The 25,773-nt window shown below is 57.0% G+C and overlaps 2 protein-coding genes across 4 annotated transcripts in view; one reads left to right on the plus strand and one right to left on the minus strand.

The window, feature by feature from the left end:
* Positions 1–607: 607 nt before the first annotated feature.
* LOC133220824 (sodium-dependent serotonin transporter-like) lies at positions 608–7,561 on the minus strand. The gene is made up of 13 exons (XM_061369208.1): positions 7,209–7,561; positions 5,025–5,159; positions 4,710–4,929; positions 4,339–4,477; positions 3,996–4,130; positions 3,377–3,480; positions 3,071–3,198; positions 2,866–2,978; positions 2,551–2,682; positions 2,344–2,443; positions 2,070–2,170; positions 1,237–1,404; positions 608–823 (listed from the first exon to the last, which is right to left on the minus strand). Exons 1-13 carry the CDS (start codon positions 7,390–7,392, stop codon positions 743–745), a joined length of 1,740 nt encoding a protein of 579 aa, XP_061225192.1. The 5' UTR covers positions 7,393–7,561; the 3' UTR covers positions 608–742.
* Positions 7,562–11,353: 3,792 nt separating this feature from the next.
* SGSM1 (small G protein signaling modulator 1) overlaps positions 11,354–25,773 on the plus strand; it is a 30,975-nt gene continuing 16,555 nt past the window's right edge. For 2 of the 3 annotated variants that reach the window (XM_061369207.1, XM_061369206.1), the window contains exons 1-4: positions 11,369–11,397; positions 11,483–11,526; positions 20,925–21,000; positions 25,474–25,636. In XM_061369207.1, coding sequence (XP_061225191.1) covers positions 11,379–11,397; positions 11,483–11,526; positions 20,925–21,000; positions 25,474–25,636 — 302 coding nt within the window. In that variant the 5' untranslated portion in view covers positions 11,369–11,378. Of the gene's footprint in view, positions 11,398–11,482; positions 11,527–20,924; positions 21,001–25,473; positions 25,637–25,773 lie in introns of all 3 variants that reach the window. The other variant, XM_061369205.1, reaches the window with a different exon arrangement.

Consider the following 25,773-nt stretch of genomic DNA (forward strand, 5'->3'; position numbering starts at 1 on the left):
GGGAGAGCCGAGGGAGCGGCCAATGGCAGCGGGTACCGCAGCCCCATGTGCCCCCCCCACAAGCCCTCCGTGCCCCGTTAGTCCCCTGTGGCCCCAAGCTCCGTGTGCCCCTCCAGCCCCGTGCCCACCCCGGCTCTCGCTGCGCTCAGCTCCGCCGCTCTGGGTGATTCTGAATGAGCGGCGCCGCCCGGAGGGGACGGTGATGGGCACCGCTGCAGAGCAGCACAGGCTGGGGCTGCAGCCAGGCCAGGAGCTGGTGCTTTGCCTGCACCGAGGTGAATGTGGGTTCTGGGGAGTGTTCAATCAGTGCGGAGGGATGCGGTGTTACTGGGAAGCGCGCGGCTGGTTCACACCGCCCTGAGCCAACAACAGCCAAGTGGCAGCAGCTTTATTTCCCAGGTCACTCACGGCACAGCTACGGGCATGCACTGCTCCGGCCGCGGCACGGCGGGGTCACAGAGCCCCATACACGGCGCGTTCACCGCTGGGCAGAGCCCCCATCTGCACCGGGGTCGGGGATCCCTCGAGCCGGAGGAGCTGCTTTGGCCCATGGGAGCCGGCGGTGGGGCCCGTGCTCCCTGCTGAGCACCTGAGAGCAGCACGGGCGGCACCGGGGGAGAGGCGGGGGGCGGTTTGCTGTGAGCAGGGCGATGGCAGCGGCTCTTGTGCCTGCCCCATGGCTCACACAGGGCAGGGGCAGGAGGCCGGGGCAGTCTCTGCATCCCCTGGATGTGCCGCCGGGCTACAGCACAGGAGACATGGGCACGGCCTCTGCCTGCGGGGCTCCTGGGGCTTTCTCCGGCCAGAGGCAGACAGCGAGGCGCTGGGGAGAAGAGGCAATGGGTTTCCTTCCTGCACCGGGGTCTGGTGCTGCCTCAAAGCCCATCCAGCTCCAACCCATGCCACAGACAGGGACCCCTTCCACTGGAGCAGCTTGCTCCAAGCCCCTGTGTCCAACCTGGCCTTGAGCACTGCCAGGGATGGGGCAGCCACAGCTTCTCTGGGCACCCTGTGCCAGCGCCTCAGCACCCTCACAGGGAAGAGCTTCTGCCTAAGAGCTCAGCTCAGTCTCCCCTCAGGCAGGTTAAAGCCATTCCCCTGCTCCTCGGGTGTGATTTAACTGCCACATGAACAACGATGCTGAGGATGCATCAACCAGCTCCTAGTCTTGGCTCACCCGAGCAGGTCCCTGCCCACCCCCAGCCCTTGACATTGGGGTCATGGCATTGCCCTGACCTGCTTGAGTGACCCTGGTGTCCAGATGAGCTTGTACACCATGTACAGGGGGATGCAGATGAAGGACGATGCTGCTATGAGGTACCCCACCGAGATGCTCCACTCAGGGTACTGATACTCAAAGAGGGTCAGCGGCGGCTGGTCCAGGAGGGAGCTGATCACGATGAACTGTAACCAATGGAGCAGAGAGGGATGCTCAAGGGGCTGGACCGCAGCAGGAGATACCCCACTGCTGGTCACCAGCAGGTACAGCCCCAAACCCCACGTGCACGCCATGGGTGGCACAAACCCTCTCTGGGGATGCTGCAGTGACACTTCCCAGCTGCCAGGCGTGGGGCTGGGAGGTCTTCATCTCACAAACCCCACTGGGACCGCGGCGTGCGCAAGCTGCACGTCCCCAGTGCTGAACAGCATCGCTCACTGTCTGCTTTGATGGTAATTCCTCCCTCTTAATAACCACGGCCAAGGGCTCAGAGCACTAATTAATCCTCACAAGGCCTCTTCTCCCGCACATGTGGTGAGATTAGACCCCTCTGCCTCTAAGCAGCCTTTGAAGTGCTGGGCGAGCTGCATTTCAAAGGGGACAGATCCAGCTCGGTGCTGTACCCGTGGCTGGTGGTGCCAGCACAAGTGTGGGACCGGGAGCTTGAAGTGAAGCTGTGCTTGTGCCATGCGAGCTGCCAGCTCCCAGCTCTGCCCCAGAGCTGCACAAGGGGCTGGAAAACGTAATTCCAGCTCGTTCCTTTATAAACCCAGCTGTTCCCAGGGGCAGCAGCATCATAAGAGGCTGGTACAGGGCAGCCCTGCCTTTAATCCTGGCCATAGACACTCACCGCCAGCAAGGCAGGGCTGATGGCCACCCAGCACACCTTCCAGAAGACACCCGGGGTGAAGCCCAGCATGGCTTTCACATCGTGGGAGAACCTCTGTATCCCTGCGGAGGAGAGAGCTGTCCCAGCATGGGCATGGGGGCATCCACACACCGCTCCCTGCCCCATCCCACACGTGCCCCTGCCCCTGGATCCCATAGCATTGACTCACATGCGTGATGCAGAGCGTTGTGTAGGTGCCTGCAGGGGGGTTTAATGAACTGAGGGGGTTTCTTACCATAAACCCAGGACACGGCGATGGTTTCCAGGAGCACCACAGCCAGGATGGAGCAGCCAGCGCCAAACTCCTCCAGCAGCTTCACCACGTAGGCTCCCCCCTGCAACAGCACAGGGAGAGCGGCTGCAGGGCCCATAGGGAGCAGGAGAATAATGGAGGTAGGAGTGGGGATGTGGAGGGATGGGATCAGAGCCCGGTGCTGCTCACGTAGGTGAGGGTGCTCAGGGAGCCCAGGAAGCACACGGTGATGAGGCCGAGCACAAAGAGCTCCCGTCTCCCGGCCAGGATCTGGGGGTACTCGTCCATCATGGCCGTGATCACAGCCTCCAAGCCCCCGAACTGCAAAGGAAACAGCAGAGCAGGGTGGAGAAATGGGATGTGGGGATTGTGCTGCTCCCTCAGGCAGTCTGGTCCCACCCTGTCCCCTCTATCCCCGCCATGCTCGGCAGGCTGCCCTCCTTCCCGAGGCTACAGCATCCCCTGTCACCCACTGTGAGCCAGGGGACACCAGGCTGCACCCACCGTGCTGTCCAGCCCCAGCGTTACCATCATCAGGAAGAAGATGATGGCAAAGAAGGTGGATCCCACCATGTTGGCGATGGCTTCAGGGTAGGTGATAAAAAGGAGGCTGGGCCCTAGGAGGGGACAGGGGTTTGGTTTGCTGTTCCCCAGCTGCTCTGGCACACACAGGGGCAGGACGGGGCAGCTGTGATGGACAGAGGGGAACCTTTGTCTCTGGCGACATCCTCCACCTCCACGTCCCTCATCTCAGCCATGTAGCCCAGCACGGTGAAGATGACGAAGCCCGAGAGGAAGCTGGTGAGGCAGTTCACTGCGCTGGTCACCAACGCATCCCTGCAGGGCAGAGAGCAGGGATGTGTCCCATGGGAGAATCCCACCCCGGTCCAGCACCCCCAGGGGTTCCCTCTCCAGCCCCACACACCGAAACCACCATTGAATGGGGCAGGATGCTCCACCTGGCGCATAGGAGCTGCGGGATGCAGCCGAGCATCCCAGGGCTGCCGGAGCTCACCGGTAGCAGTTGTTGTGGAAGGGGTTGTAACTGGCCAGAGCGAGGAGGACACCGAACCCAGGGCCCAGGGAGAAGAAGATCTGTGCGGCAGCATCCACCCACACCTGGCAGGAGAAGCAACAGGCAGGGCCAGAGGTACCCCATGGCGCACCCACCCCATGGCATGGGGATGGGGTCTGCATTGGCACATGCTGCCAGACCTCCTCTCCTGCCTGCCCCATTCCCCGGGAGCAGGGAAGCTGCTGTGGGATGGAGGGGCCTGCAGCAGCAGGATTGAGCATCAGCATCTGTGTGTGCCTGTGTTTGAAGGGGATGAGGCCGAGGGGAGCCCCGAGCCCCCCATGCGTGCTCCTGCGGGGGGGAGCCTCAGTGCTGGCAGTGGGGCCCTGATTCTCTTTAATGAGAATTCTCAAGTGGTGCCTGGTAATTACCCACAGGAAGCCCATTGTGAGCCCAGGGCACAAACAAAACCCGGTGGTGATGAGATGGGTGATTCAATTACAGATTTACATTACAAGGGCCTGTCGGGGCCTCTGTTCCTGTAGGAACCAGGGCCCCATTGCCAGACTCATGGTGTCTGTGCCAGGGTTTGGGTGCTGGGGTCCCACCGTGCACTCACCGCAGTGCTCAGGAGCTTGCCCCAGTCCGGGCGCAGGTAGAAGAGGACCCCTCTCCATGCCCCGGGCAGGGTGGCCCCTCGGACCAGCAGGATGAGGAGGACAGCGTAGGGCAGCGTGGCCGTCACCCACACCACCTGCAGGGAGCCAGCCCTCAGCACAGGGGCACCCAACCTGCCCGTGTTGGGCATGGCGAGGGGTGGGAGCATGGGGAGGAGGCAATGGTTGTGTTTGAGCAGCCAGGAGAGCTGCAGGACCCCACCAGGGACCCCACTGGGGCTCAGTGCATCCCGCCTGGCTGTGGTGGGGATGCTCAGCACAGGGATGGTGCTGGGTTCTCTTTACCTTCCCAGAGGTTTTCACCCCTTTCCACAGGCTGAAGTAGACGATGGTGAAGATGAGGAAGAGGCAGAGGAGCAGCTGCCAGCGGATCCCCCCCACATCGTACAGACCCCCGGACTTCTGGACCTCCAGGACCTTCCTCCTGTGTGATGGGAGCCCCATAGCCAGGGATCAGCACAGCCAGGAGCAGGCAAGTCCCACCTCACCTCTCCCCCAAGCACACTGATAGCAGGGACCAGGAGCTCCCCAAGAGCATCCCCACGTGAGACCCTGCTCCCTGCATCCCGGTCCTTCCCCCCCCCAGCACCCGAGTGCCTGCAGGGGGATGTGCCCCAGGTTAAACACCTCATCCATGTACAATGTGTTGTGCTTACGTGTAGAACTCTTCAGCGGGGGACCTGGAGAAGTTGGTCCAGGTCACGTTGCTCCTCCCGAAGTAGTTGGTGCAGTCGGGTGTGTTCCAGGGGTTGTCGCAGCTGGCCCAGGGCAGGGAGCCCGAGAAGGACGAGCACAAGTAGTAGAGAGCCCAGGCGATGATGGTGTTATAGTAGAAGGAGACGTAGAGGCCAATGATGCAAATGGAAAAGCCGATGCCTGGGGATAGAGGGGAGCAGGCTCAGGAGCCGGTGCCGGTCCAGCCCTCTCGGTGCCTATCCCTAGTGCGTGGCCATGGCCTGGGGGTCTCTTACCTTTAAAGATGGGGCAGATGCGCTTCCAGATGGGGATGGCGCCCGTCCTGTGGAACTGCCCCAGCGCCAGCTCCATGTAGAAGAGGGGAACCCCTCCGAAAACAGCCATCAGTGTGTATGGGATGAGGAAGGCTCCTGTGGGGCGAGGAGCAGAGCGGCGGTGACCAACCTGTGCCAGCGCCTCAGCACCCTCACAGGGAAGAGCTTCTGCCTAAGAGCTCAGCTCAGTCTCCCCTCGGGCAGGTTCAAGCCGTTCAGTTTGGATGTTGTCCTCATTCTCTTTGTCCTCCATCACCTTTACCACTTGTACCCCATGGATGTTTCAGGCCTGGAGCTGCTCTCCACGCTCAGGAAAGCCCTGCTGGGGTTAACTGAACCCCAATGGCTCTTCCACCGGGAGCCCTCCATGTGCCGGTGGGGCACCCCCAGCATCCCCCCATACCCCATGTGCCTGGTGGGGCTGGCCCAGCGGTGCCGCATTGCTGTTGATCCACTCTGTGTGGACCAAAAGCAGCTCCAGGATCAATCCTCCATGCACGGGGTGGGTGAGGAAGCCTCCTCCCTGAACCACCTCAGCACAAAGCAGCTCAAGTTCCCTTCCAATCCCACAGGAGTAAATCCCAAATAGCTGTGTTTCAGCGTGAGCACCCGGGATCCCCACCATAGCCTTGAGTGTGGTACTAATGATCTCCTCCTCGTTTCCCAGGCACCAGAGGATGCTTTCAGCAGTGTAACTGCACTGCAAACAGCACAAAACTGGAATTCCTCCTCTTTCATTTCCACACAGGGGCCCTGCTCTGCTCTGCTCTGCTCCAGCTGCAGCACTTTATTTAGGTGTCATTTACTCCGGGTGGTTTCCCTTCACAGAGCTTCTGCATCTCAGCTCCGTGTTGATCCCTCACAGGTTGAACCCCCTGAGCACCGGCTGCGTGCCCCTGCTCCATGGGATGAGCCGGGATCCGCAGCAGGCGCTGGGATGCTGGCAAGGGTGAGGTTAGAGTAAGGGTTGCATTCCCAGAGCCTCGGGATCATCAAGTGGATGAACCCCCCAGCCTGGATTTAGGGATTCTCAATCCTTGCATGCAGTTTGCTCTTTGTGATCCTGGAGCTGCTAACGCACCTCTGAGGAGGGAATGGCACTGGGAATGAGGGAATGGCACCGGGAATGAGGGAATGGCATTAGGAAGGAGAGGATAACACTGGGAAGGAGTGGGTAACACTGGGAAGGAGTGGATAATACTGGGAAGGAGTGGATAACACTGGGAAGGAGAGGATAACACTGGTAGGGAGCGGATAATACTGGGAAGGAGTGGATAACACTGGTAAGGAGTCGGTAACACTGGGAAGGACTGGATAACACTGGTAAGGAGTGGGTAGCACTGGGAAGGAGTGGATAACACTGGTAAGGAGTGGGTAACACTGGGAAGGAGTGGGAAACACTGGGAAGGAGTGGATAACACTGGTAAGGACTGGATAACACTGGGAAGGAGTGGATAACACTGGTAAGGAGTGGGTAACACTGGAAAGGAGTGGATAACACTGGGAAGGAGTGGATAACACCGGGAAGGAGTGTATAACACTGGTAGGGAGTGGGAAACACTGGGAAGGAGTGGATAACACTGGTAAGGACTAGATAACACTGGGAAGGAGTGGGTAACACTGGGAAGGAGTGGATAATACTGGTAAGGAGTGGATAACACTGGGAAGGAGTGGGTAACACTGGGAAGGAGTGGATAACACTGGAAAGGAGTGGATAACACTGGTAAGAACTGGATAACACTGGGAAGGAGTGGATAACACTGGTAAGGAGTGGATAACACTGGAAAGGAGTAGATAACACTGGGAAGGAGTGGATAACACTGGTAAGGACTGGGTAACACTGGAAAGGAGTGGATAACACTGGTAAGGAGTGGATAACACTGGTAGGGAGTGGGAAACACTGGGAAGGAGTGGATAACACTGGTAAGAACTGGATAACACTGGGAAGGAGTGAATGGAGGAGGATTTTGGATGAAGAAAGACACAAACCAGAAAAGAGCCAGAGGTCAGGAGGAGCTGGGTCGGTCTCCAAACCGCCCTGTCCGGAGAGGAGGCAAAGGAAGGGAAGCAACAGCGAGTTTTTTGGCATCAGAAAGATGAAACCGAGGTTTCTTTGGAGCCAAGAAGCCTCCGCAGTGTCCTTACCCCCTCCGTTCTGGTAGCAGATGTAAGGGAACCGCCACACGTTGCCCAGATCCACAGCGAAGCCGATGACCGAGAGCAGGAAATCCATCTTTTTGCTCCACTTGTCCCTGGGCTGGGTTTGTGGCCCCGGGGCCGTGTCCGGCCATGGAGGGCTGGTGCTGGGCACCGGGCAGGGCTGTGCCATGCTGCTGCCCCGGCGGAGCCTGCAGGATTCAGGCTCAGGAACTCGGGAAGGGTTTTCCGTGTGGCTGATGACAGCTCCGAGGAGGGGAGGGTCGGGCTGACGGCGCTTCCCCACCTCCCGCTGGACCCAGGGCTCCGCAGCTCCCTGCTGCACACATGGAGTTATCGATCCTTTTAACTCCTCGCGTCGGGAACGCCACCGTTCCCTGCCAGGGCTTTGTGAGGAGTGAGGGGTGACAGCTCCCTGCAGGAACCCAGCCCTGCTCACAGGCAGGAGGGGACAGGGATGCTCCGATGGGATTGCAGCCCCTCCGCGCCCAGGTCCATGGATTTCGGGGTGAGCGCAATGGGTCTGTATTTGCACACAGAGGCGATGCTCTTTCCTCCTGACTAACACTTACTTCTTTCTCCTTTGGTGTATTTTGCAGTGAATGCTCTGTGAGTGATGACACTGGACCCACCAAGGGAATAACACCTCATTCTTGCTGGGAAAGCTCTGCGGAGCGAATGGGAAATGGGAATGCCAGGATGCAAGAACAGGGCACAGACCACACTCACTGTGAGACCACTCGTGTGCTGGGTTCACCTCTGTTTGCTGCCCAGAGCCAGCACCACTCACACGGGGCTGGTTGAAGCCACCCCCCATCACCCCATCATCCCATGGGTGCACTGGGTTGTTCTGTTCCAAATAAGCCACCAGCTTCTGCAGCTCAGGTGTGTTGAGGGAGGCAGCGTGTGGGAAACCATCACTCCCCAGTGCAGCAGCGATTGAAAGGTGCCTGTGCAGGGTTACACACCTTGCACAGGGCTCTTGGGTGCTGGGGGGGCTCCGGGGTGCTCCAGCACTGGGTTTGCAGCCCCCTCCGCTGTAATTAAAAGAAGCAACAGAAGAGATGAGAGCAGGATGTGTGCTCCCAAAGCCAGGGGTTGCTGTGACGACGTGACGCAGCGCCCAGCCTCTGGACACTGTTAATCCTGCAGGCACACGCAGAGACCTGTTAGAAACAGCATTAAAAGCACATTTGGGGTTGGTTTGGGAGTGTTTGCTGGGGCTGTTGGAGCAGAGCAGCTCAGGGCTGATGCTGGTCCATGGTCGCACATCCCAGTGCTCTGGGTGGCTGCAGCGAAGGGACAGGAGAGGCTGTGCTTCGGTGGGTTTAGTCCACCTGCAGTGGCACAGCCACCCCGGGCAGGGACCACAGCAGAGGATGCTGAATGGGATGCACTGGGGTGAACTGGGATGCTCCATCCCAGCGGGCAGTGATGGGTGCTGTGGGTCCCTGTGCAGGGCTTCTCCCCTCTGCTTGTGCACCATGAAATCACTGATCCTCCTAACTCCTCCTGCGCGCTGCCCTGAGCGAGCCCGGCACACAGGAGAGGGACAGTTAATCTCCTGGAGGTTTAGATGGGATTTGTGTCACTCCTGGGACTGTGCAAAGCTGAGAGCTCCAGCTGCAATCCGTGCAGCACAGGGTGGACACAGCCATGGGGAATTAAAGACACGGCTGTACCGAGTGCTGGGGCTGCAGAGGGGCTGCAGTCCCCCTTCCTGCTCTGCTCCAGCCGATCCCATGTGCTGTTGGTTTGATGCCGTTCCAGCAGCCCCATCCCTGATGGACCCCGGGGCTCCTTGCTAGTGAATGAGCCATGAATGCACCCAGTGCTCCCATCCTGCTCCCACCTTCTCCTGGGGCACCCGATCAGGGCAAGGCTGCTGCTGTCAAGTCGATGAGGAGGGAGCTTTGAGATCCCTATTTCTTTATTTCAGAAGCTGGAGGGGTCATCACAGAATCTCTGGGACGATGGGGATGGAGGAGGGCAGAGGGAGAGGAGTCCTAGGGAGGAGGTTTTCATTGCAAGGAGTTGTGCTCCCCACACTCAGCTCCAGTGTTTTGGGGCGCAGCAGGATCCCGGCTCTCCAACTCACCAGGGAGATGAGCTTCCCCCCAAGCCCCATGTCCCAGCCCTGGTGTTAGGGGCTGTGTGCGCTGGTCCAGCCTGCCCCATCACTGGTACCACCGGGGCTCAGTGTGCCCGTCAGTGACACACCAGATGGGGGGGTCTGGGCAAAATGCTGTGATTTTGCCAACTTCATTGGTAACTGGTTTTGTCCATCATCCGGCATTCAGTTAGAGGCATTCCAGAGGCCATGTAGCATCTGAAATCACACACAGCTGAAGTCAGGGGTGCTGGATGCGGGTGTTCACCTTGGGGTGTGACAAGGAAGGGGAAGCAACAGGCGGGTACAGTGGGGTTTCTGCCTTTCCTGACTCTGAAGGCTGACTGCTCCCAGCACATCATCCCTCGTGCCGTGTCAGCATCAGCCGCATCACAGACGTACTCTGTGCGCTCCCTTCATCACTTTATTTTGCTTTCCCCTGGTATTTTCCCCACTCGAAGCACAAATCGCTTCAGATTTCAAAGGCAGAGTTTGAATGGAGCTCGAATCAGATTGAAATGCGAATTCCCATCGAGTTCCAGGCTCTTTCTACACAGGACGATTATTTGATTAGCACATTGCTTTTATCCTACCTGCTCCTCCGTGCAGCGAAATGCAGAGGAGTGGATTGTGGTTGGAAAGCAGCTACCCTGTGTGAGCCGCAGAGGCAGCAGTGGGGAGGTTAATTTAATTAGCATGATACTCGGAGATGTAACTTAATCACATTAAGGACAGATCAACGTGCTCTCGTTGGAGCTCTCCAGGCTCCAGAAAACAGGAGCTGATTGTCTCCCAGCTGTCTTTAATATAGGGAGAAGCAGACTTTTCCAAGGAGAAAGAACCAGCAAGGCTTATTATGGGAGGGTTATAAATTAGCCATAGCCCCCTGTATAGCACTGCCGTGATTGGGAAGAATCCAGGCAATCACTGGTCCCTCTCTAGTGCTGTTGCTGGTGCCACCTGAACCTCCCTGGGCTCACCCAGTGCGTGTCCCGCCACCAGCTCCTGCCCATCAGGACCAGGGCAGCATCTCCAGCAGCATCTTCACAATGGCCAAAGTGAGAAACGGGCAGGAGATCCCCGGTGCCTGCCTGAGGCCGTGCTCAAGGCTCTGCCAGGGGCTGATGGTTGAGCCCAAACCCGTCTCATTCCAGGCTGGAGAAGCTTTACAGAGACCGGAGCGTGCAAGGTGCTGCGTGACCCATCCGTGCTGAGCCCTGGCTCCTCAGGACGCACAGGACCGGGGTGGTTGGGGTTGGAAGGGACCAAACCAGCCCCAGCCGCTGCCCTGGTGCTAGTGCGGATTGTAGTTATGGGAAACTGGGCTGCGGAGGAGCCGGGATGCTGTTTCTATGGAAATGTCCTGGAATAGCAATGGGGGAGCAGACAAACGGGAGATCCGTTAATGGCAGCTGCCGGGAGGGATTTGACTGATGGGGCTGTGATTTTGGTAGCACAGACTTGGGTCTCCCATGAATGGATGTTCCTAGAACCATGGTTTGTGTTGGAAGGGACCTTAAAGCCCATCCAGTTCCAACCCTGCCACGGGCAGGGACCCCTTCCGCTGGAGCAGCTTGCTCCAAGCCCCTGTGTCCAACCTGGCCTTGAGCGCTGCCAGGGATGGGGCAGCCACAGCTTCTCTGGGCACCCTGTGCCAGCGCCTCAGCACCCTCACAGGGAAGAGCTTCTGCCTAAGAGCTCAGCTCAGTCTCCCTTCTGCACCCCCGTTCCCATCCATCACCTCCCGCCCGCTGCGGAGGCGCCCGCGGCTGATGCGGGGCTCCCAGGACGTTGCCTTCGCCCCTCAGAGGCCGCTGCGGCCCCAGGGGCTCGCCCCAGTCTCGGGTCCCCTCCCGGGGGTGCCCGGTGCCGGAGACCGCCGGGGGCTGCGGGAGGGGCCGCGCTCCACGCTGATGGCCGGGCCCGGGGCGCTCCCCCCGCCCGGCGCCGATTGGCGGCGGCAGCGGCGGCTCCGCCCCGGCGGCCGCGGGTGGGCCCGGCCCGGCTCGGCCCGGTACGGAGCGGAGCGGGCGCTGCGGAGCGCGGCCATGGCGGCGGCCCCGGCGGGTAGGGCTGGGGGCGGTGGGGCCGGGGCCGGCGGGGCCAGGCTCGGGCCGCCCATCACTAACGGGCTCTCCCCTTGTCCCCACAGAGGCCGAGACCCGGCAGCGGCTGCTGCGCACCGTCAAGAAGGAGGTAGGCGGGTGCGGGACCGCGCGGCAGCAGCCCCGTGCCCCCCATTCCCCACGTGCCCCCCGTTCCCCGTCGCGGCGCGGTGACCCGAGCCCACGGTGATGGGGGTCCGCGGTGGGACCGGCCCCGAGGGCAGCCCCTGCGCTGGGCTCGGCTGCGCGCTGGCTCCTGCTGCGGCGAATCCAGCTCCTGAACCCCCCCATCCCGATCCCGGTGCCGCTGCCCGGTCCCGGGGTGCAGGAGCATCCCTGCCGCAGCGCCTCACGGCAATCGCCTCTGGCCGGCGGCAGAGCTGCTCCCGCAAGCTGTGGTTTCCGCAGGGATAAAGGGACGGTTCCCGGCGCTGCTTCCCTTGGGAACCGGGATGGGGCGAGCCCCTCACTCGCAAAGTGCCCTTGTGTGGGGCGGGAGGCAGACGGGGGCATGCACACGGGTGTCTGTGTCCGGGCTGCCATGGCGCTTCCCATCGGCCTGCTCTGGTCCCTCTTAGCGTCTTGAACTCTCCGTTGGTTTCTACTGAGCTGCCTCAAGCTCCTCTGTGTTCGTGGTGCGTGTGGCATCAGTGTGTTAGCACAGTGAGCGATGGTAGATCGGGATGGGGAGCTGCGTCCTGCCGCTCTGCCACGTAGCCCGTGCATGGAGGTGGGCTGGGAGAGCTGCTCAGGGACCCATCCGAGCCTCCCATCGCGGGGTTGGAACCTGAGCATCAGGGGACCCGCTTCAGGGGACCGGGCTGGCTCTGCCGTGCAGCGGGGTGCTGGGAGCTGCCATCTCCGGCCCGGATCACATCCCCTGGGGCTTTGGAGGATGCGGTGCGTGACGTTCTGTTTCTGGTCTTGTGAGCATCTCGGTATCAAGCTTATGGGCTCTGGAGAGCAGAATGTCCCTGCTTGGAGACACTGGGTGCACAGGCCCCACGGGGGTAGGTCTGGGTGACAGCACACGGTGCTTGGCTGTTCATCCAGGCCACTTCCCACCTTTCATCCTGTGCCTGACTCGGAGGTAAGGAATACTACACGTTGCCTTGGCAACGGCAATTAAAGCAGAGAAAGGGTCTGACATTTATTTAGCGTGGTGGATGGAGCTGACATCTCATTATCAGTGTCTGCCTGCGGAGAGAGACACAACAGCAGCCTGGATGCACAGCAGCAGCGATGAGGGCAGGAGGTGAGGGCTGCCTGGCTGCGTGCTGCTTGAACCAGGGATGGGAGCTTCCTCACGGAGACCCCTGCGAGCTCCCAGTGCACACGAGCATCTTCGGAGCTGGTGTTCAGAGCCGGGCTTTGCTCCCTCTGCTCTTCCTCCAGGGGTTGTGGTTGAAGGAAGTGCGGCGTGTGTTGGTGGGAGGAGAGCTGAGGGTGGTGACGTGCCTTTCTGCTGGCTTCTGGTAGAATAAACCTTTCGGGGAGAGCTTAAAACATCTTCCAGTGCCTAAAGGGGGGGACAAGAAACTTGGAGGGGGCTTTGGATGAGGGACGTAGGGACAGGCCAAGGGGAATGGCTTGAACCTGCCCGAGGGGAGACTGAGATGAGCTCTTAGGCAGAAGCTCTTCCCTGTGAGGGTGCTGAGGCGCTGGCACAGGGTGCCCAGAGAAGCTGTGGCTGCCCCATCCCTGGCAGTGCTCAAGGCCAGGTTGGACACAGGGGCTTGGAGCAAGCTGCTCCAGTGGAAGGGATCCCTGCCCGTGGCAGGGGTTGGGACTGGATGGACTTTAACGTCCCTTCCAACCCAAACCAATCTGGGATTCTGTGACTTGGAACAACAGGTTCTCTATTATTTAATTAGTTAACAGTTAATTATTTAGCAGTAATTAACTGAAATTGGGAGCGGATGGGGCATTCTTTTGCTTGGTGCTCCCTGCTTGTTAGACCCATTTTGCCTGTGCTCTGGTTTTCTTACCTCTCGTGGCCTGACTTCAGGTTAAATCAGGAGCCTGTGCAGGCTCCAAGGAGTAGCGGAAAGGGCCAACTGCAGACACCTCTCTCCTGCTTTCCCCCTGCAATAGCTCTCTTCCATAAACCTACATATTCTCATTCATTAGCCCGTGTCTGGATTGCTTCAGCCCTGGCTTTGTGTGATCTCCTGGGTGCCCAGGGGCAGGTGAGCTCCTCTGGGGCTGGGAACAGCATGGCTCCAGCTTGGAAAGCCACCCCGTGTCTGCCATCCTCATGTGGTAACCGAGTGAGTCAACACAGCGAAGACAAGGGCTGATTAGGGAAGGCAGATAAACAACAAACGAAAGTCACCCCAAGCGCTGCAGTGAGCGGATGGGCTTTGCTCTGTGGTTGTTGCCATGGTTAATGCGTTTGTGTTTCGCAGGAGTCCTGCTCTGCAGCAGAGCTGCAGGTTGGGATGAGTTGTGCTGTCACTGCCGTCTTCCTGCTCGCTCCCCCGTATGGCCGTGATAAATCAGCCTAATGCTGAGCGCTGCCAGATTGACTGTTTGTCAGCAGGCTGCAGGGGAAGCAGCACAAGCAGGACTTTGTGAGGCATCCCGCTTCCTGGTGTGCGGGGTAAGAAGCACAACCAAATCTTCCCTGGTTTCTTTAGAGCTGTTACCCGATGGAAAAACCCAGAGACCAAACTCTCTGCTTTAAACGGGTGCTGGATGTTCAACTAAAAGCACTCTTCTTGCCACCCAGGTTCCTCCCCTTCTTTGTCAAGCTTCATTCTTAACAGAGGAGAATCCTGTGTACGTTTTTCACCTCCTCTAGGTAACTGCGTACAAGAATAGGGATTACCCATGAAACACAGAGTGAAATGCAGCCTGCCTGGGGAATGAATGGTGTGAAAAGCTGAATGGGAAAGGAAAGTAAACAGTTGTCTTGCTTTATTCCTGCAAAATCCTTAGTTTATATTTAGCTTGCCACTCTGCAAGGAGCGTTAAGCCTTAAACAGGAGACAAGGCATGCAGGGAGGCAAGATCTGTGTGCCAGAGGAGCTCCTTCCTCCTCACCAGCCTCTCCTCTGCTGCCGAGATGTCATCCTCTTCTTGTGGCATCCTTGCCATTGCCATGGGAATACCTGGGTTTGCTTAACTCAGGACTTCAGAGGAGTTTGGGGCTGGAGGTTTCACCTGGGTTCAGTGCAGATAGAGTTGGCCCTTGCCACATTTGCTCATCAAATCCCAATGAGTAATGGTTGTGCCTGTGTTCTGCCTGTGCTTCGAGTATTACTAGAAGCTGTCGTTGACCACAGCCATCTCCCTCACTGGTGTCCCACAGCCTTCTACTTGATATATTGTTCATTTTCTCATGGCTTGAATGGTTGTCACTCTGTGGCTGTTGACTAATCCCATCATCATGTATCACAGGGACAGCAGGGAGCCTCTCCTCCTCCCACCCTCTCAATGCTGTGCCCCCGCCATGCAGCCCTGTTGATGGGTTGTGGCTGAGTGACAGGGGGTGATTGGTGAGAGCAATGGTTCTGCAGCTGGGGTTTGTCTTCCTCTCTGCCCCTGGTTCCCAGTTTTTGGGCCCGGTTTCCCCCTGGAGTGGTGGCAAATGGGAAATGAATTGAATGTTGCTCGGATCTGAAAAATTAATGCTGGTAGCTTTAAACGTGCTGGAGGCCAATTGGAAGGGAAAAGGCCTTTGCAGAGCTGTCAAAGCTCTTCAGGCAGAATGAAGATGAGGGTGATAAGCTGCAGGTTTGTAATGAAAGCTGCTATTTGCAGAGGGACCTTCTGATGCCTCTCAAGCACCCAGGACAGCCTTTTCCAAATGTTCCTATATCAAAAGTAAACAGATGGCTTTAATGCAGCATTTCGTGATTGCCTGCATCGATCTCTTCTGAAAAGAGTATTACTGATCACTGGGGACCATTTTCTCTTCTTTTGAAGATAAAAGCAGTGATGTGCAGAAGTGCTCTCATGCTCCAGAAGCCCCTGGCTTGATCCTTCATACCCAGAGCAGGTCTCATGCTGCTTTTCCCTTGCCTTCATCTTCCTTCTTGGTGTTCAGGGAGATGAGGAGCTCCTTCTTCTTCACCAGCCTCTCCTCTCTGCTGCCATAAAGTCATCTTCTTGTGGCATCCTGGCCATTGCCATGGAAATACCTGTATTTGCTTAAATCCCAGACTTCAAAGGAATTTGGGGCTGGAAAATGTACTTGGTTTCAGTCCAAATAGTGTCAATCTTTGCTAATCAAACCCCAAATGATTGTCAGTGTACATTTAGCCCCTCGGGAAGCAGCAGCTCGGTGGTGTGATGGGTGCAGAACAAACCAGGATCTGCTGTTGGAAGCAGAGAAGTGACTAAAGTTTGTCCTGAAATGCTGCAGTGTTTATTGAGCATCTCACAGCTCGTGGTGCCAACAGATGGTATGGAAATCTGCACTTGACAAGCACACCAGGAATAGCAGCAGCTATACCATGGGCTTAAATTAGTGTCATACGGATGGAGGTTTTGGGCAAAAGTCGATGCCCTATGGAGAAAAATCTGGTTGCAAAGTAGTGTCAGCAAATAAACATCAGTGGGACGGTTCCCAGGGGTCTCCCCAGGGATTCCATGTTGCATTATGGACCCCTCCATTAAACATCTTAGTGATTCCTTGCCCAGATGTCCAGAGCTGTTCTTCCACAGGGAGCACACGTGGCTCCTGGGGAAGGGCTGTGGGCTGGCCTGGAGATGCCACGTGTGCCCCATGGAGGTGCTGTGGTTGGTTTAGTCAGTGATGCTAAATGATTAAAGAAGAGCTCTAGAGAAGCCAGAGGTCCAGTTGGTTGTGGCTGGTTGCTGTTTCTGTGGAAGCAAGACTCTGGACCTGAAAAGTGGCTTTAAAGCCAAGTGAGTGTGATGTGGATGGTGGTATTAGAGCCATCTCTGTGTCATGCTGTCCCACTGTGGTGCGAGGGGCTGTGCTCCCTCTTGGTCCATCAGAATGGCTCTAAAGAGGCCTGGAAGTCTCTGTGTATAAATAGTGCAAGGCTGGGTTGGACACAGGGGCTTGGAGCAAGCTGCTCCAGTGGAAGGGGTCCCTGGATGGAGCTGGATGGGCTTTAAAGTCCCTTCCAACCCAAACCAGTCTGTGGTTCTCTGGTAAGTGGCAGAGCTTGGCTGCAGCTTGTGATGGTGCTGGGAGAGTCTGTCTGGCGCCTGGGTTTGGAATATCAGGGGGTTGTTGCTGGGAAGATGAGGAGCTGTATCTTGCCACATTGATAATGTGAATCCTATAAACAAGTCTGCTAAAGAAGGATGTTACAGCAGCACGACAGGCAGCAGGCTGACGTTTCATTTCCAACTGAGAAGATAAATCTGGTTTGGGAGGGGAGTTCTGCTTGAGATGCAAAAGGGGCTTCTGGCTGCAGCACAGGCAGCGTGGTCCTGAGTGGCAGACTGAGAGCTGGGCTGGGTCAGCCTGGAGAAGAGAAGGCTCCTGAAGGGGAGACCTTAGAGCAGCTCCAGTGCCTAAAGGGGCTGCAGGAAACCTGGAGAGGGGATTGGGACAAGGGCATTAGGGTTGGAAGGAAGCTTCTCTCCTTAGGAAGGAGGAATGCTGGCTTAAAGAAGGCTGATTTAAGGAAGTTGGGCTTAAAGAACTCTTCCAGGCATGGAAGTGGGTACAGCTGGAAATCACAGGATCACACACACTGGTTTGGTCATCTCGGTCTCCCCTCTGGCAGGTTCAAGCCATTCCCCTTGGCCTGTCCCTACAGGCCCTTGGCCAAAGCCCCTCTCTAGGTTTCCTGTCAGCCCCCTTTGGTGGGAGATGCTGTGCTTCAATGCAAACACCTTAATAACCAGGGAAAGGCTTTGCAAGAAGCGAGGCAGCAAAACCGTGTCTGCAAGCATCACTGTGGAGTCTGGAATTCAGGGTGCATGGTGACTTGCCTGGCAAAATCCAGCCAGGTGAAAGAGCGCTGGGAGTCAATATTGCCTCAGAGTAATTAAATGCAGGGTTATTGCTTTGCTCCTGATCCCTGTTATTGTAACTGATGCAATATTTGGCTTGCTCCACCAAGGTAAATGACAGCAGGAACTGGGTACAGTTGTGAAGCTGTTACAGGAATATTGGACTTTCAGATGCAGTGTAACCCTGGGAGTTTTGTAGCAGGGATCTAAGCCTGCATCCCTCATGGGGCCTGGGGGCTGTTGGATAGGGAAGGGTTTGGGTTTGAAGGGAAAAAAGGCAGTTAGTCAAATAAAACTTCGATAGCAATGTTTTGGCTGATGGAGCTGGTGAGGCCAAGAGGATCCAAAGGGAAAGCTGAGACCACTGGGGTCAGGAGCATCGCTGGAGGTATGGGGCTGCAAGCTCAAATCTCTGCTCTGAAGAGGGTGCATCAGGATTGCGGATGCTCCTGATGAGCACCATAATCTAAGGACTCTTCTCGATGCCTGTCACTCCTGGATCCAGCTTTGGAGATGGAGAAAGAAGGAAAACAAATGGGTTTCCTTGTGATGCAGGCACGCACATGAAGCAAAGAAGGACGGGCTCACTCGTTCACGAGCCAGTGACTCAGAGAGTGATGGTGAGAGCAGCCTGTCTTCTGCTGTGGCTTTGGAACTGCAATTAGTGCTGCTGAGTTTGTGTGGGCACCTTGTTCCTCTCTCCCAGAGGAGGGGTGAGTTATCCTGTGCTCACAGCTGGAGCCAGGAGTGCTTTGGTTGTTGTGGAATACTTGATGATGTTCCTCTGGAGTTTACCTACAGCTAAATTATTAGTTGCTGGTTTAATTCCCTTCCTAATAAAAGAAGGGCAAACATCTCATTTTCCTTAGGCTGGCTCTAGATAAAGAGTGGGCAGCCTCATTTGTTGAGATTGTTCTGGCTAGAATATGAGAATTAGCATTAAAATGCTGGAATGCAACATATTTAGAGGCTGTTCAAGTCTTCTCTATGGAGCGAGCCAAGCATGGGTTCAGTGTAGTTCTCCATTCCCACACTGCTACAAACCTGCTTAGGGTGGGAGAGCCCTTTGGGATCTGTAGACAACAGCATAGGAAGCTGCCAGGAGTTGTGGGGTTCTCTGGGTTGGAGCTGTCCTGCAGGTGCCAGCTGAAAGGGTTGTCCAGCATCGGAACAGGCTGCCCAGGGCAGTGCTGGTGTCACCGTCCCTGCAAGTGTTCACACCCTGTGGAGACGAGGCCTCAGTGCCATGGGTTAGTGGTGGCCTTGGCAGGGCTGGGGAAGGGTTGGACTTGATCTTAAAGGTCTTTTCCAGCCTAAATGATTCTCTGATTCCATGGCAGTGCCCTTGTGGCAGTGCCCTTCCCAGTCCTGTTTCTTTAGCTCTGTTTGATCTCTTGTGTTTAGTGTGATAACCTCAGTCAATACAGCGGCCTTTGGTTTGGGTTTTAATTGCAGTGAGTATTTTTCCACTAGACTGTGTCTCTTGGAAGGTTTTTCTCACTGCCCTGAGAGCACAGGTTGGTTGTGCTGGGTCGGCACCAAGTGCTCTATGGGCACTCCCTCACCAGCTGGTCCTTGGTCCTGCGGTAGCTGTGACCATGGGTGTTGCTTTGGAACAGTGGGATGATGCTTGTGCCAAAGGTGGCTGGCAAACATCACACTGCTTAAATTGAATATATTAAACATTCAAATGAGAATATTCAAATCAGAGTTAAAAGCTGTGAAGCCTGAATGAGGATGCTCAGCACATGGCAGCGGTACAAGGGACCAAACTGTACATTGGGCATAATGAAACCAAGGGCTTGCTTCCCTCACCTCACCTTGCTGGAGGTGTCCTGCTAAGGAACAATTCCAGTTACTGGCCACTTGCCACACTAAAGCACTGAGGTGGAAGTGGGACCTTTATGGAAGCGGAGCCAGGAGCATTCCTGCAGCTGCAGTCGCTGCTCCAAGCACAAAGTTGGGATGGAGGAGCTGCAGGAGCTGCATCGTGCTGTGCCAAGGGGAATATCCCAGTGCTCTGAGCCACCTGAGCTCCACATCCCAGCGGAGTGCTGCGAGTTCCTGACTGGCTGGCATCCCATCCGAGCTGTGGGATGCAGGAGAAGTCACGGTGCCAGTCCTGCTCCCCCAGGCACCCAGCACATCGGAGCTGCCCTGATGGCTTGGACATGCAGGGAGATGCTTTTGGCTTTAGACAGGTCTTTTTTCCTTAATCCATATTCGTAAAAGGGTTTCCTTTATGGAGCTGTCAGCTGTGCATAACTGACCTTGATTAGATCTTGCAGAGGAGTTGAACTCCCCAAATGATGCTATTAAATGCAAGGTTTCTTGGCCAAGGCTGGACCTCCTGTTTTTCTCCTCCTCCTTGTGCCTTCTGAAAGAACATCCTGATAAGCAGAGCTGCTCTTCCACCCACACCTCTGCCCTGTGAACCCTTTCCCCTGAAATCAGACAGTGAAAAGCAGGATGTTGCAGAGGCACCAGCAGATGAGATCCAGGCACAGCAGCAGCTCTGTATTTAATAGGAAAGGCAGCTGGGAAGTGAACACGTTGGGCAGAGCTGGGGCCGTTCGTGGGGCCACCAGTTTAGAGCTGCCTCCTCATTAACAGCACCAGCACTTTCTGAGCAAGGCCCAAACCTCCCTGAGGCATGGGGACAACCTCTTGGAGCTGGGCTGCCCTCATCACAGGACCAGAGTTCCCCCCATCATCCATTAAGGGTGTTCAATGTGGAATCCCATCCTGAGAGCCTGAGCACCCTGAGCAGAATTCCTCTACCCTGTGAGCACTGGGAGAAGCCATCTGTGTTGGGAGCACTGGTCCTGGGCTCCTCAGGCTCCTCTGTGCAGCAGCTGGGCAGTGCTGAGAGCATCCCCGGAGGCCATCAGCTCTGCAGCTGCTCCCAGCTCCCATCTTGTCCCAGTTTATGTGGGTTCCTATTTATGTTCTTCCCCTGATCGTGCCCCTGCTGTGGCAGCTTCCCTTTCACTCATTGCACTGAACTGGGTGCCTGTAACATGGTGTGAGCAGTGGAGGCTCGGTCGGGGGGCAGCACCGATGGCACTGCTGTGCTCGCAGCTTTCCTGCTCACGTTGGGTGCCAGGAGGTCACTGGGTTTGGCACTGATGGGTGGTTGCAGTCATTCAGGACAGCTGGCATGTGGCATTTGTCAGATCCATGTAAAATGAAGGACTATAACCATGCTGTGAAAGCGTGGAGATTTGGTTACTTTTGGTAAGAGATCTCTTACCTAAGTGATGCTGGATTCCCACACTTAGTTCTCTGCTCATCGTTTTCTTACTTGGAAGCTCCTCAAAACCAAACCAACCCTTTTTTGTTATACCTGACTTTTGGAAACAGCCACAAGCAAAGATGCTTTGGTTCTCCATGAGACCACACGTGCTGTTAGAGGCTGTTAGGAAAGGCAGGGAGCAGAGGAGGCTTCCTTCAGACACGGAGCAAGTGGAGCATCTCCAGCACAGGCCTCCTCGCTCTGGTCTGTGGCTGTAATTCAGTGTTTTCTCTAACGGGGCCTCTGTTCAACAGGTGAAACAGATCATGGAGGAGGCAGTGACGAGGAAGTTTGTGCATGAGGACAGCAGCCACATCATCTCCTTCTGCGGTGAGTAATGGTGGGGGCCTGTTGGCACGGGCTGGGGCTGGAGCATCCTCTCCACACTGGGATCCAGGGCTGTGGTGCGTGTGAGTCCTGGGGACACGGTGCAGTGCTGGGGGGGGTGGTTGGTGCTGGAGGGGGATGCGTTGTTGTGGCAGTGGTCTGAGGCGCTGAGGCCTTTCCTTGGTGCTTAAAATGCCCCGGGCTGTGTCAGGGGAGGCGGGATGCAGGCAGCGCTGAAGGAACACCAGGGATAATGTTCCCTGGTGATAATAAGTCCCTTGAGAACCAATTCAAGAGAAAGTCTAAATATTTCCTTGCTGTGACAGAAGAGGAGTTTGTGGGAAGGAGCCTCCGGTCTGCCCCGTGCAGGAGCAGGGAGGCTGGAGGAGCTTCAAGTGGAGCTGGTGGAGATGTGCTCTGCTGTCAGGCTTGCTCCCCGGCAGCTGTGCTTCACACTCCACCTGCTCTCCTCATCTCTGTTGCTTCCACGGGGGTGACAGCTTTGTGAGTGTGGAAGTGTTTGAGGATGGATCCATCAAAACCTTGGCAAAGGGTTTCCTAGAAGCATCCCGAGGAGCTGCTGCCTGTGGTACGTGTCTGGTGTGCGCTGTGCTCACTGCTCACAGTGAATGCCCAGGTAAAGAGGCTCCTCGAGCAGCTTCAGCCACCCCGTCTGCTGGGTCCGGCTGGGGGGTGATGATGTTAAACCTAGGCAGAAGCCAGTGGGTCTGATGCCTGAAGTGCTTACCCTGCTGCTCCTTGGGTGAGTGACAAGGTTGTGGCCCTGGCCATGGGACAGGCTCTTTGTGCCCCTTAGCGGCTGTCTGAGAGGTGGATGCTGGTTTTGGGAGACCAATGACCAGGATGGAAGAAGAGCAGGTCCCTTGCTGTCCTCTGGCTCGGACATAGCCTCACTCAATAGTGCCTTTGGTTTAGGACCTGTTTGTAGCCCTTCTTTTCAATGCCCTGCCCTGCCAGACACAGTGTCTGTCCTGCAGGCGCTGCTCTGGGATGCTGTGCCTGTGGGAGCTGTTGCTGCTGCTCACTGACAGCACTGGGCAGATGCTGGAGGCAGTTTGCTGAAGGGCCAAGTGTTTTACCCACTTGTGCTTCCCTTCTTGCATGTGTGAGGTCAAGAGCCATCCAATTCCAATAGGAATTGCCCTCTTTGGGATGCTTCTTGAATCTTGCAAGGCAAAATCCTATAAGGGACTGATGATGGGAGCAGTTAGAGGCCCTGCAGCTCTGCTGGAGGAAGCTGTGCTCCCTCTTTCCACTCCCCAGTTTTCCAGCTGTGGCTCCATGTTATCCACCTGGTGCCAGCGCTCCCTGCTCCTGGTACTGTCTATGGCAACACAGGGCAATGGCTGAGCATGCAGGCAGCAGTGCTGGTGATGGTGTGTCCTCCCTTGGCCTCAGCCTTCTGACCAGCCACGGCCTTCCTGCTCATCCTGGTCCTGCGGGTCTGTAGGGAATCCCTGGGACAGGTTCCAGGCACTTCCTTCCTGCAGGGCACAGAGCTGCTGGGAAACCCTCCCTGCTTTCCAAAGGAAGCAGTGTTAAGGAGGGATGGATGCTGCTGTCCCTGCAGACCCGCAAGGGACCACTCTGGGTTGAGCAAGTTTCTTTAAAGGGCAAAGCAAGAAACTCCCCTCTTGTCCTGAGGCTGAAGCTGCTGGGGAGCCTCTGCTCCAGCACCGGGAGCCCCGGATTGCAGGTGAGGGGATGCAGTGTGTGCCCCTCCGCAGCCTGGTGCTCCTGCTGTGCCCATGGCTCTCAGCAGGGCTGGTACAGGCAGCTGCACATCAGCACAGCCAGCCCGGGGCCGTGGGGCTGCTGGTGGGCAGTGTGTGCAGGGGAACCAGAGCTCCGCAATGCACAGAGAGCTGAGGGGCAGCTCCTAATGTGGAGGCTGGGAAGTGAATGATAGGAGTGGTGACTGCCGTTTGGAGCCGTTGCTCTGGGAAGGCTCGTGCAGCACTGTCACCACCGAGGAAGGCTGCAGCACCCACAGACACAGGCACAGAACAGGAAGAGAAGGGAGCTGTGAGGTCTCCTTCCCTGCGTTGGAGAGCAGAGATGCTGCCACCATCCTTCTCTCCTCACACAGATGACATGCGGATGCTTGTTTGAGGCCCGTGTGCCTCTGTGTGCAGAATGGCATCAAAAGAGCAGAGCAGGCACCAAGGTGTGACTCACTTTCTGCTTTGCTGTGCAGCACCAGGCTTCGCAGTTATTTATAGGCTCCTGCAGCACGGGGCTGAAGGCATCCAGGCACGAGGGGCTCCGTGGCTCCTTCTGGCTTCTTCATGATGCTGCTGTGCTGTCAGTGGCTTCTGCTGCCTGCACCTTGCGCTGTTGCTCTCTCGTGTGAGTGGTCTGCGCACATTCTTCATACTGCAGCTCTCCATGACATCAGGAACCTCCCTCCTTGCCAAGCAGAGCGTGTTGTGAACCTGGGGAGAGCTGCCTTCCTCGCAGAGCCCTCCTCCTCCTCCTCTGTGCAGCCAGTGAGCTGCAAAGCCCTTCGATGGGACCAGTGGTGTGGCAGGAAAGGGCAGGTGCCCCCAGCAGCCCTGCTCTGCCTCACTGGGAGGGTTTGAACAGACAAACACGAGTTGGCATCTGTCACGTTCAGGCTGCCCTGGGATGCTGATGAGGAGCCGGCGGCAGGGCTGGGGGCCTCTGTGAGCCGGGGGCTCTGTTGTCCATATCAGTGCTGGGCCTGCCTCATTGCCCAGTCTGAGTGGTTTGAATCGTGCCAGGCCAGGGAGCGTGCAGAAATATCTTTAGTCTTTTGCCAGGAGTTTGGGTGCTGAAGCCTCTGATCCCTTGGGAAAGCACAGGGAGAGTGTTTCCTAAGGACACCGCACGTTTGCATGTTGTTTGCCAGCAGGGATGGAGTCTGGGAGAGGTTCAGGCCATGGGTTGAGCAGAGGTGCTGATGGCTGCTGTGTCTTGCTGGAGCGAGCTGGGAGGCCTTTTGGCTGTCAGGATGTGTCTCACAGCACCTCAGATGCTGTCTGCTCCGCGGTGAACTCAAGGCATGGCAGAGATAATGAGAGCATCTCATGGCCCTGGGAGCTGATGTTGATGGGTCTGCATGAAATGGTTCTTTTTAATGTCTCCATAGAGCTGCTCAGCTGCAGGGAAAAAGCCTTTCCAGGCGAGGGGTGGATCAGCATCTGCAGGGGGGGTTTAGCGCGGCTGGCTTTGGTCCTGAGGAAGGAGGGTGCTGGTGCAGCAGAGAGCGTGTCAGACCCAGATCAACACCCTGCAGAGCTGTGGGTCTGTGTGGTTGTCCAGGGCTCTGAGCAGCCTGTTTGCTAAGTCAGTGTTTGACACCAGGCATCCATCCTGAGCATCCCAGGGGGCTCCAGCAAACAGATTGTGGTGGAGCCTGGACGTGTGTGCGTCTTTCTGTGGAGTCATCGCCATCACCCATCACCGGCAGAGCCAGATCCCGGGCTCCTGCTCGCTGTGGAGCCGGGCAGGGAGCTGAGCACTGGCTGTGGTTTGTGCCTGCTGCGCTCACCAAACCACAGACCCTCTGCAAGGCTTTGCCTTAGTGATGGTGGCTGTGATGAGCACAGCAGAGAGAGGGATGCGTGTGATGAGTGAGCAGAGGGAGCCTCCAGTCTGGTGCCGGTCATGGTGACCCTGTGAAAGCGGCTCCAGCCACGCTGCTGTGCCGGGACCACCACAGCGATGGTTCTGGCACAGAGCTGGCAGGCTCTCCAGCATTCGCATCCATCTGTTTGCAGTGAGGGTGTTGTGTAGCAGAGCCAATCCTGGTGTTTGGGACCAAAGGCTGGGAGCACAGCGCTGCGAGTCCCTCCTCTGCTCTGCTTTTATGAATGAGCAAAGTGCTCTGGGAAGCCCTGAGCCTGCTCACTGCTGGTGGTGGCATGGAAGTACCACCTCTGCGGGCTGAAAGCTGCACCCTCCTGTGTCAGCACCAGCCCTGTAAGGGGATGATACGTTGGTTGGTCAGGTAAGCGAGAACGAGCCCAGTCAGCCCTACCGACTGGTCCCTCCGGTGGTTTCATGGAGACCCTGGATCTACTTTAGCAGGCACAAGTGAGCTCTCCTTTGCAATGCTTCCATCTTGGCACATCCACAGCTCCACAGTTCACGTGTACCTCCATTAAGCTACTTGTTCAGATTGGGCAAACTTCCAACAGGCTTCACCAACCTCTGTTTTTCTTCTGTTTTGCACCCCTAAAGCGGTGCCTCCCTCCGTTCAGCAGAACCGATGCCCTTGCAGGCAGAAAAGCCGTGCTGCTGCCTGCTGCTTGCGTCGGAAGGCATCTGGGTTCCCTCATCTGCTCGGGCAGGAGTGGAACACGGCACCGGTGTTCTCTTGGGAAGCGTTTCTGCTGCGGAGCAAGGGCATGGCCGCAGCAGGGGCCCAGTGCTCGTGATGGGAGCTCCAGCTCCTCCTGCGCCCGCGGTAACGTCCTTGCTCTGTTGCAGCGGCGGTGGAGGCTTGTGTCTTGTTCGGCTTGAAGCGACGGGCAGCAGGGTTCCTGCGCAGCAACAAGATAGCAGCTCTCTTCATGAAGGTGGGAAAGAGCTTTCCCCTGGCAGAGGAGCTCTGCAGGAAGGTGCAGGACCTGGAGCAGCTCATCGAGAACGTGTAAGGCACCGGCACTGACGTTACCCCTCAGGTCGCTGTGGTTTGGGTGCTGCTGTGGGTGGCAGTGTCCAGCTTGAGCCCCTGCAGGAGGAACTGCTCCTTCAGTGGAGCAGGGTCCTGACCTGGGACTTTGATAC

The sequence above is a fragment of the Neopsephotus bourkii genome, unplaced genomic scaffold (genome assembly GCF_033783945.1).
Source record: "Neopsephotus bourkii isolate Nb327-2 ecotype Australia unplaced genomic scaffold, CSIRO-AGI_Nbou_v1 NB_1479, whole genome shotgun sequence".
NCBI classification, from domain to species: Eukaryota; Metazoa; Chordata; class Aves; order Psittaciformes; family Psittacidae; genus Neopsephotus; species Neopsephotus bourkii.